This window comes from Pundamilia nyererei, unplaced genomic scaffold (genome assembly GCF_000239375.1).
Source record: "Pundamilia nyererei isolate P.nyererei 1_Seehausen unplaced genomic scaffold, PunNye1.0 scaffold00125, whole genome shotgun sequence".
NCBI lineage: Eukaryota > Metazoa > Chordata > Actinopteri > Cichliformes > Cichlidae > Pundamilia > Pundamilia nyererei.
Genome location: NW_005187526.1, coordinates 1,594,648 through 1,606,384, shown reverse-complemented (window position 1 = coordinate 1,606,384; position 11,737 = coordinate 1,594,648). Strand labels below are relative to the sequence as shown.

Here is an 11,737-nt window from a genome sequence, read left to right as displayed (position 1 = left end):
CTTCATAGTTTTATTTTTGAAATACACCAATTTTTATATACTGCAGAAAAAACGAAAATAAATATTATAATGCAAATTTGCAAAACAACAGCATTTGCATCAAAATAAACTACTTCCAGCAGTGCAATTTGACTTCTAAGCATCCCAGAAACGACACAGAAAGTCATAAAGTCAAACACAACCTTTAAAAACACTAGTAGTAACACTACTAGTAAATAACACTAGTATATGCTTGTATCGGCCCTGAAGGTAAAATAAAAACTACATTTCCGTGAAAATGACGTCACTTCCAGTTTCGGCCGGGTAATGGCGGACATGTGATAGTTCGCGCTGACGTAGCGCTGACGAAAATAAAGTGACAATTATGAATCACTTAATATGATAAGGAGATTCTGCAGGTCATTAATCAATGTATAAAACTAAAATAAAATGTATTTTTAGTGACACAAGATACAAATATGGAAGCAAGATGTATAATTAGAATTATTTATAATAAATATGAATAAATCATTGCAATTTCTTTAACATAACAAATAACTAAATCCTTCAGGACAATGTCACATCAATGCACTGAACTCACTATGTTATCCACCTAACAGTCTCCACATGTTCTCACTGTAATTTCCCCTCATGAATGAATTTATACTGCACTAATGTGAATGTTTGCAGGGAAATCAAACGCATTTCACACGCAGTACTCGAGCTGACTTACCTTTGTTTGAATGACGACTTGTACGCGCTGATTCCACAGATAAGGTACGAAAATATGTCAGGCTACCTCAATAGCGGTTGGTCTTCAGGGTTTCTACTCCACGGCCGTATTTCATACGGGTCCACATTTCCAATGCACGCTATTTTCTGCAAGTACCGCTGCTTCACCTCTGAACGAAATCGGTCTCTAGTCCATTCTCTTCTGAGTTGCTTTTAAGCATCTTGTAATCGTCGTTCCAACACAGTGTGTTTGTTTTGATTCGTAGACCCCGAAAATGGTGCCACGCTCCCACAATGCATTGCGGCGTGACATCAACTCCAAAGCCCTATCCGGTTGTTAAGTGATGACGTGACAAATCCTACTTCCGGTCCTAAAGTAGTCTGCGTTTAATATGGCTTTTGTGTTGTTAACATGTTTAATGTTTTGTATTTTGTATTTAATCTCAAAAAGCTCCTAAAACAGTCAGTGATCACTGTTGACCTCCCTCGGCTTTTATTACCGCTAATCATTTGTATAAGCTCAGTTTTTAAAACCTTAGAATGTAACTACAGCCCAGCCCATGCAGCAGTATATGAATGACTAACCTCGTATTGTGGATGGATTATCTCAGTTGTTCTCCTGGCTGAAGTTTGGTCCTTTTACAGCATCCTGCCATGCGATTACATTTGTTCCTGACCACCGAGAACACTCACGTTAACTTTTATCGAGTGGAAAAACAGTTAGCTTGTTTATATTATGCTAACTTAGCTGTGTCACTAGCAGTCATGTAGCACATCATTATATACCAGCTAGCCAAACTTCAGTAACCCTACAAACGTCACTGCTGTTTAGTTTTCTGTCTTCATTTATGTCGGAAGTGATAACAGGGCTGTACGTTTTAATTTGTTTCCAAAACCCCGCAGTCAGGACATGCTATATTGTATTTAGATAGAAGCTAGCGAGCTAACTTCCTGCTAACTTCTAACTCTGTTAAATGTCATAAATTCCGTTTTTATGGATGCCTGGATATTAAACTCAATTGTTACACCTGGTAGAGCAGAACGCTGATCATTTTATTAAAGATGATAATAAAATGATGAGCGTTCTCATTACTCTCAGTAATGCCATAGTGATCGTTTGATATATGGACCTGCAGCGGAGTTTAGGCCCAGACACGGCTAGTGACGTCAGACTTAACGACCGGATTCCAACGTAGGAAGTGTTATGAACAGCTGATCAGATCGGCAAAGTGTGTTTCTGGAATATTATGTTTTTGTTGCTGCAAGCGCTTTTTATGCAATTTTTGCAAAGCTATATGTGGAAGGAAACCATGACCTAGGACAAGCTAATGGCATAGGATGTAAGTACAACTCCTCTGGTTTCATATGCAAAAAAATTATTGCGCTAGCTCATGTGGTTGCAGTGCTACCGGGATTTAAAAATAGTTACGCAAAACGGAGCGTCCCTGCTCCGACTGGCTTTAAAGGGTTAATAAATAAGACAGAATAATACTTTGTTAATAAGCATTTCATAAGGATTTGTAACTAGCATCTTACCTTTTGACATTTTAACACAACATTTTAATATACTCATTATTCACATAATAGCATCAACTCTTTAATAATAACCAAAAACTTAATGTTACAAAGCACTCAACCAAACAATAATGAAAATAGATTTTCGTATGATATAATGACATAACACAGATATTGTGGCTTAATGCTGACCCAGACAAACTCTGCCTAAAGGAGGTAGAGCAAAACAGCAACGCTGAGCATTGTAAACCTAGTCCTGGAATTAAAAGATGCGAAAATGGTTGGCAGTGGGTAACTACCTAAAACAAGGTAGTTGCAGTAGGCTAACGCTAGATTTTAAAAAAGAACTTACTTCCTTATGTTTCTTTCGGTTGGAGGTGGAATTGTTTGACGCTGAGAGCAGCTTGGTTTGCATTGCACGGTCAGATTTCGTCCATCCCTTACTTCTTTAAATAAGAAGTAGTGTCAGAATTTCCAAGTAAGAAATGTATTCCTTTCCGTGCACTGGTGGTTCTGTTGTGCTGGCTCCGGGTCCATTGTGTAGCTGACTCCACCAACATTTGACAGGACGCTTACATTAGAGCCTCTTATTTCGTGTTTTGTTACGGTTTCCAGCAATGAGTGGAAATGCCAACATTAGAGAGGGGATAGCCTAACATATGAAAAAACCACCATGTAATCCATTAATTTCAACAAAGCAACTGTATTCTAATTATCACCTATTTAAGCATTAACTGTAATGGCATACAGCGGGCAGGGATAGCTCAGTAGGTAAAGCAGTTGCCCCATGATCGGAAGGTCAGGGGTTCGAATCCCCTGAACGGCTACCCTGAGAGGTACCCTTGAGCAAGGCACCATCCCCACACGCTGCTCCCCGGGCGCTGCACTGGTGGCTGCCCACTGCTTCACTGAGTGAATGGGTTAAATGCAGAGAAGAATTTCCCCACGGGGATCAATAAAAGTGTTCATTATTATTATACGGTTACTCATATTTTGTATTTTAAATACGTCACACCGGTACATGTATTCAGTTACTCCCCAACACTGGTGCTACAGTATCAATCATAAACCTACTGGAGCACTCTCTTATCAGTTTCCGGCCAAAACTCCCTTGTCTAGACATCATAAAGCTATCACTTGTTAAACATTACATCATCCCTCACTCGATACCTGTTATAGGCTCCATACCTGTGTTATGCTTGGTTCAGCAAATGCATTAGGAACAGGCAAAGCTGGGAGCTTTCTTTCAGAGAGCGGTGAGGAGAATTTACACCACATTTACTTTTAAATCTGAACCCTCAGCTTTCCATTACGTGACCAGATAATTACCAAAATCAGGGGCTATGAATGGAAATGTTCAAACAAATCAGGATGAATACTGATATTTAAAGTGTTTTGCTGGCACAGTAAACAATCTGGCACAGTGGAAGCCCTGTTGGAAGTGTGCTTCTGCTTACACTCTGTTTATAATGGCTGCCATCTATCCACCCATCACCTGTTTTAAACATGAAATCATGTCTGGCTCTGTCTTTTTTCCAGTGAAAATAGTTCCTCTTTAAAATCCAGCTCGTAACTTCACTAAGCGTAGTAAGCAAGTAAGTAATTAGCAATTGGTCAAAGCATTAAAAGTGTGATTCAGAGATGGCAGGTTCAGTAATCCCAGAATTCACTTCCTGACACATGAATACACACTGATGATGTGAGTAATTACAGGCCGGAGGCAGGGATGCCTGCATTTGGCCAAATTATGTGTCAAACCTCTTTAAACGCCGCCTGAGAACACTTTGGCATCCTGATTGGAAAAGGCAACATGATTGTAATTGCCAGTTTGTCTTGGCACTGCGTGATTGGCTGTTTCTACCTGAAACACACACCCTTACACACTCCAAACATGGCTGCAAGACAACAAGGAAATAAACTTAAAACCCCAAAAACCTCTAAGCAGTCTTAAAACCCTTAAAGCATACACACGTGTACAGACACTAGGAATTTGAGTAGAAATGCCATGTCTGACTGGCTGGCTGGCTTATTTTGCAACTAACTTTACTACTGGTCTTTTGAAGTTGTCTCAAGCCTAAAAAAAAACCACTGCATGAGCTTGTGTTGGGTATTTTTGATTCACTGCATCTGCGGTTTTGCCCGAAGTGATCTCAAAAAGTTTTAGTGCTGTATGCCCACATACACAAATACACACCTACACGCTCACAACCACAAAAATGAACACAATACTCATTCCTCTTTTACTTTGCTGAAGAGAAAGCACATCAGGCAGTTTAAATCGGACAGTTAATGACACTCTGTGATGTGGGCCCAGCAGTTCGCAAGTAACAAAGATCAGAGCGAGCGTTGACATGACAAATACAGTCTTACATTTTTATCTAATGTAATGGTTTCGTTTTTGCTGGGCGACATCACAAATAATATGTGTGTTTATGCAGCTCTAAAGCTGACAAAATACAGAAGTGTAGGCTATCAGATCAGTGTCTGTCTGAACTGAACTGAACTGAAACCAAACCAGACATTCCAGCAGACAGCTGTAGCCAGTCCTAAATCTACTATCTGTAGCTAACAAAGTGAGCTCGTTAAGACTAACTACAGGTTCACAGATGGCAAGCTTGCATTTTTGTAGCATTATTATTGTCTTTGTCTTCTTCGGCAAGTTCCCTCTTCAGTGCTTGGGACAAAGACAAGTGTTTTATAGTTTTGCCTTTGTGCACCACCACAGTGGCTCTTAGGTCAAACTATTAATGTGTGATTGAAGTGGCTTTGTGCACTTGGCTTTAATTCAGTTAATTACAAAAAATTACATAAACTCCTTAAGGCTAGCATTTTTAGAGTTTCAACATTCATAACATAAATTTAAAGAAACTTAAATGGAAAATGTTTGGAGCCTAAAGTCTAGAACCCATAGACATCACTAAATGCTGAAAAGTCCAGCAACTGGTTCAATTCAATACATTTCTATTTATATGTCACAAAATCACAATGCCAGTCACTTCAGGGCACTTTATAGAGATAGAGGAAACCCCAAGAATCAGACAACTTGGCAACAGTGAGGGAAAAAAAACATACTTTGAAGAAACTTCCAGCAGAACCAGGCTCAGTGAGGTGCAGCCATCTGCTGTAACCGTTTAAACAAGACGGGATGCTACAGAGTGGTCAACATGGGCAATTCCTAACTTTTTGGAGACATTAGTAAAAAAAATGGTTAATTTTCTCATTTTGAACATTTGATATGTGAATAAATGTTTTCAAATAATTGCATTCTCTTTCTATTTACATTTATACAGCATCCCAACTTTTTTGGAATTTGGATTGCAATAAACAATAGTTGTAGCTAGGCAGCTTGCTAAAAAGGCCATTGCATAGTGCATTTAACTGTATTTAAATGGACAACAGTTCTCTGCTTTCCAGATGTGGAACCATTCTTATTCATGGCCAGTAGGGGTAGTCAGTTAGTGTCTGGTTTAACAGAAGTTTCAGCTCCCTTGTTCTATGACCTCAGTACATACTTTCCTGATAAGTTTATTACCCAGTTTCAAGTATTACTGAACACAACAGCGCGTTCTGTGTGTAAATGATGGTCACCAGTAGAGCCTAAAAGGGCAATAAAGTTTATGCTTAGATGGACATGCAGTATCTTCGAAATCTTGGTTGTCAGACAAAACACTGAGCAGACTTCACAACAGTTAGATTCAGTCATGTGTGGCTGAGTACATTTTATACATAGTCAGTGATTACATTCAGTCTATGATATACAGAAGAATTCACAGAGTATCAAAGCTCGAAGTTTTTATTTTTGTTCTATATGCTGATGTTTGCTTTGTATACTTTGAGCCTCTATAGTGCTCACTAATACATGTACTGTAAGTGGAAAATCTTACTGCAAAGTAGATGTAAGGTGGAGCATTTTCTTCAATGGTCAGTCCTTGGCCTGACCTCCTTCAGCTCGCCAATGTGGCAGCTTCGCTCAGGAGAGTAATGTTCCCTTGGGACTATGAGTGAGACACTCTTTGAAAAGGTGCCCGGCTAGAGCAGATCAGTCCAGGCCAGGCCAACGCAAGACAGACAAGCGTTTGACTGTTCTTTCACTGCCGCTGGAGCTCCGAGGCTTGGCCGCCATTCTGTCCCAGCTGGCAGTCAGAGTCAGTGGATGGAGTTAATGCTATAGCTCACAAAGCTATAAAGCCTGCTCAAACTGTGAACCTTCTGACTGCACAGTTAGGTCCCTGAAAAGATCAGAAACCAAAAGGTTCAAACTTGCACTTCTTGTTATGATGGACAGTAAAAGATTTCAAGCTGTCTGTGGAGTGGGGAACACAATGATGTTTTTATAGTGCAGGGTTTAAGAATGATTTCCCTGTGGTGTCCTCAGTGTGGTGGCAGTGGGAGGAAACTGACGTGTGCTGCTGTTGCATCCACCGCACACCGCACAGAGCACAGAAACTAGCCTGCGTGTCCTTTTCAGCAAAGGTTGACCCCGGCTTCATTTTAAAGAAAGATCTACTAATTAGTAATAGGTGCCGAAAAAGTTGTGTGAAACTAACACGAGCTGTAAGTACAAGCTGTTCAAATGCAAAAGTTACTTTTCCAGAATCCACTGATCACTGTAGGTTGTTAATGCATCTCACCAAATCAACAATACCAACTGGAATCACATCAGCATCATAAAACAGTCTACTGAAAAACTGACTTTGCATTAATAGCTTCATGACAGTCCCGAGAAGACTATTATGCTCATTCTTTAACAGAGCTCTGACTCACGTTGGCGGTTTCAAAAATATCTACATCTTCCCACCTTAGCTTCAGATAGCTAAAGAAAACTCTGAGCAAACCTGAAGGCGTTTTGTGCAGCAGGGAGAATTTTATTTTTTTGTTTTAATAACATGACAGCAAACGATGGTGAGTCATTTTTTAACAATATTCTTAACGTATCCTCATAGCTGACGTTCATGATTCAGTTCAAAGTCCACCCACGAGCAGTTTAGCTTTTACATGGGGAATTTTTGCGTTCTGCTACTATCTCGATACATTTCCATTTCTGATGTCACACAACCTTATGTTATCGTTGTGCGTCTTCTTTCTCAGTTGGGACTCATGAGCTTATGCATCTCATGCTCACACTTTTTTCATGTTTTTCATCTTCTCTCCCCAGCTGTGGATCCAACTCCAGATCCACTGGAGTCCAACCACTCTTTGATATCTGCAGTTCTGGTGAGCATGCTGCCCCCGCTGGTGATGGTGATCGCGTTTTTTGGAATGTTCTACTGGTGCAGAATCCATCGGCAGAGGCGTCCCAACCGCCAATGGGAGAGCAGCTTTAACTTTAAGCGCAAGCCAATAGCCGGTGGGCTGGACTGCAGTGACGCCTGCGCCATCATGACAGATGACGATAAGTCCGACAGCAGCTCGACTCATGCCAACAGTCTGAACCACAACACAGAGCCGCTGCCTATAGAGCTGGATCTGCTGGTATGCAAACATATTTGATACATATGTGGAGCTGTGCTGCTTCAAACTCTAATCTTAACTTTTGCTTGTGTCCCAGGTGGGAAAGGGTCGCTTTGCTCAGGTATACAAGGCTAAATTGAAGCAGACTACGTGGAATCAGTTTGAAACAGTAGCTGTAAAGATCTTCCCCTACGAAGAGTACGCCTCCTGGAAGAACGAGAAGGACATTTTCTCCAACACAGACCTCCGACATGAGAATATCCTCCACTTCCTGACAGCTGAGGAGCGGAAGGTGGAGAAACAGTACTGGCTTATCACGGCCTTCCACCCCAAAGGAAACCTACAGGTGAGTGCACAAGTGTCCGGAATATGAAAGCGGTATTACTTTAGTTTGTAACTTCTCAAAATGCTAATACACCGTCACATCTCTGTCTTCTAGGAGTACCTGACACATCACGTGATCAGCTGGCAGGAGCTGCAGGTGTTCAGCAGCTCTCTGGCACGGGGTGTTGCCCACCTCCACAGTGATCGCCTCCCCTGTGGAAGCCCTAAGGTTAGAGATCACAAGTCATATTTAGCAGTAGGGCAGCAATCCATCCATGTGACTGCTATTAGCCACATTAGCAGCATTCAGATGACACTTGTTCCAATAAAAACACTTCAGCCTTTCTTCACCTGTTATGAGTACTGCTGTCCATCAAGTTTTTAGCAAATATTAACTGGATACATCGAATTGTTATAGTGAGACGATGGCATTAATTCAGTTCAGTTCAATTTAGTTTATGCAGTGTAGAAAGTACAGATCCTACACGGTACAAAAAAACCCTCATAATCTCTGACAGGAAGAACTCCCTTTAAACAAACAGAAAAAAATACAAAGTACAGGAGGGAGCAAATAACAGTGAATAACATGCAGGGAGTGAGATGAAGGGAGGTCCTCACAGCAGCCCAAACCTGTAGCACTCTTAGAATTAAGTAAAAATGTCAAATGTAAAGCCAAGAGGGACTTTCTCAGCATCAAATTACAGCTAGATTAAGGTTTCCTAAAAGACACAGGACACAATGCTTAATGCCTGGTGACACTAGAGGAAAAGTCAACAGATCAACATCCTGTAACTCAGGCTACATACATCGTATTATCTCTTTACGATTTTGATCTCTGCTTTCATGCTTATTATTTTTATTCATTTGGACGATCAAGTATCTGTTATTCTCCTAGGTGCCGATAGTCCACCGAGACCTGAAGAGCTCCAACATCCTGGTGAAAAACGACGGGACGTGCTGTGTTTGTGACTTTGGCCTGGGACTCTGTCTGGACAGCAGCCTGTCAGTGGATGAACTTGCCAACAGTGGACAGGTTAAATATCATTACGGATTCCTCTTTTTAACAAATGGTCTTTAAACACAACTGCCAAGAGATATCAAAAGCATAACCTGCAAATATCTGCGGTAATAGATTTGTAGCTGTCATATCTCACCATATCTGATGAGATATGAGTGGGTTGTGTTTGTTTTGCCTTCCTCCTACTTCTCCTGAGAATGTGTTTGATTGTTTGCTGACAAAAGAAAACTGACAGACTGATCAGTAATCAAGTGATGAAGGAAGAGGTGCAGTGAGTGCAACCACAACAAAATCCTGGCTGTTCAATCTTTTCTTCCTTTTTGGGGGGGTTTTAACCTCAGCTCATGCGTAGGCCGAAGTATGATTGTTCAATGTCACTATTGGTTCCACTCACAATTAAAAGTTGGAAATTCCCAGCTAGTAGGTTGTAATTATAACTTCCGTGACTGTGTGTGTGTGTGTCTGTCAGATATTATCCTGAGCTTAGGTTTCGGTGTAAATTCTTTTCAATCATGTGTGCGCGTGTGGTCGAACTTTTCTTTGCATAAAAATGTAACTCGTGCAACCACTCGCAAAACCATGTCAGCAGTATTTTTGCATATACAGCACATGGGAAATTTGATGTTATGTAAATCTCAGATGTTTTATGGTTATTAAAGCAGCAGTGAAAAGACAGATTTGGAAAATGCTCATGGTAAGCAATAATGGAACAAATTCATGTAAATGCACTACAAAGCTGTTGAACTGACAGAGTACCTGTGGTGGAGAGGACACAAGTCTTGCATTAGCATTGCAAGAATGAATTTGCATATACAGTCAGCTAGCTTGTTTGACCAGCTTGCACATCTAAACTCAAAGCCATTTGGATTACTGCTTGGGTTACTGTGGAACAGTACAAGCCACCGTTTTACTAGTGGGAAAGTAGATGGAATGCAAAACGGTTATGCTAATTGACTTTGATTGACGCACAAACGTCACTTTTAAAGGCAGAAAACTGTTCCACTTTCACTTTCAGCTTATACGTTTCCATTACAGTCCATGATGACTCCAAACTCTACTTTACAAAATCAAAAGAGTCCCAAGATTTGCAAGCATACAGTTGCAAAGACGTGCAAACTATTAGATTTGACGTGCAGCGACTTGATGAGAATGGTATCCCTCTACTTTCAGTAAAAACTGGGAGAGAGTATGTTCTAAATATTCACCTAAGCCACTGAGTTTAAGCTGAGACTTGAAATAATACTTAAATAATCCAACATTGGACTTTAATCTTGTTTGGTTTGAACTCAAACTGATTTCTCCTGACAGGAATTTGTGATTTTGACTTGGAAGTCATTGATTGTCTTGACTTGTGATTTAACGTGAGGCTAAAGATCTTTATTTTGGACGTGATCTTGAATTGAGTTTGTCTTCAGCTGAGACTTGGTTTTCTATATCTGCTTTTAGTTAAAACTTTGACAACTTGTTGATCTTGGCTTGGAGGTTGACTATTAAATGTAGGATTCTGCAGACTTGCAAAAAATATATATTGTTCCATGTCTGGCTGTGAAGAAATGCATCTGGAGTATACAGAAACACTGCAGCATAACAGCAACATTGAAAGTTGTCTGGAGCAAACAGTGCAGTAGCTACTATGTGTAATTTAACAGCGCACATCAAACAGATGAATGGCTAGACTAGAATCTCTCTGTTTTATGATGTCAAATGTCATTTCTTTTTCTTACCTGTTTCTGAATGAAGCGAGGAGTGAGTCAGGTCTTCTGCCACTGAGCCAGTGCTTTGATTTATTGCATTAGCACCATTAATCAGGCTTTGAGAGACAGTGTAGTGATAAGGTGATAATCTGTTTAATGCTTGGGTGTGCTTGTTTGTGTGTTAACCCCTGTTTGCTACCTCTGTTCGGCAGGTGGGCACTGCGCGCTATATGGCACCAGAGGTGCTGGAGGCCCGACTAAATCTGGAGAACATCGAGTCTTTCAAGCAGACTGACATTTACTCCATGGCTCTGGTCCTGTGGGAGATGACGTCAAGGTGTGAAGCTATTGGAGGTCAGTGCACACACATGTAAACACACAAACGTGTTCAGTAATTACCAAGCTGTGGGAAGTATGATGTAATGTAACACATAAGCGCACACTCACTCTCAGAATAAAACAAATCTGCTCAGGTGAAGTGTCTCAGCAACTGAGATGACTCTACAGTGACAGCATGCTCTGTGAGTTTTGGCCTGTCAGATCAAGCTCAGCAGGAGAAGCAGTTGGGCAGAATGATGTTAACGTGTCACATAATGAAGGTGTGTGTGAGGTCTAACTCAGTTTGTGCCGTGTGTAATGCAATGTCATAAAAATGACTGCTTATCTTCTACCTTCCTTTCTTTCCAGTCATGTCCCTTCAGTCATGAAACAACTGGAAGTATTTGGCTATTTCCTATACGTCACAATTACTAAAAGAAAAGGAAAAGGTCACTTTAATCAGCTGACTTCATGCAATACGTTTGAAGGCCAATGTGTTGAAAGCTGCTTGAAACTGCTACCGTGTGTGTGTGAGACCTACATAGTGTAGACAGTAGTTTCAGGACTACTGTTTACTGTTAGGCTTTTGTTTTTGATGGGGGCAGCAAGGAGGCTGATGGCCTCATCTGTTGCACTGCACCTCAACCTTCAGCTTTAGCAGCAGGAATTTGAGGAATGTCTGATGTGTGAGGGAGACAATCTGAAC

The 11,737-nt window shown here is 40.8% G+C and overlaps 1 protein-coding gene across 2 annotated transcripts in view; it reads left to right on the top strand.

The window, feature by feature from the left end:
* tgfbr2b (transforming growth factor beta receptor 2b) overlaps window positions 1-11,737 on the top strand; it is a 39,983-nt gene that overhangs the window by 19,947 nt on the left and 8,299 nt on the right. For both annotated transcript variants that reach the window (XM_005742959.1, XM_005742958.1), the window contains 5 exons: window positions 7,382-7,698; window positions 7,775-8,023; window positions 8,117-8,230; window positions 8,897-9,034; window positions 10,926-11,067. In XM_005742959.1, the coding sequence (XP_005743016.1) occupies window positions 7,382-7,698; window positions 7,775-8,023; window positions 8,117-8,230; window positions 8,897-9,034; window positions 10,926-11,067 (960 nt within the window). The remainder of the gene's footprint in view (window positions 1-7,381; window positions 7,699-7,774; window positions 8,024-8,116; window positions 8,231-8,896; window positions 9,035-10,925; window positions 11,068-11,737) is intronic.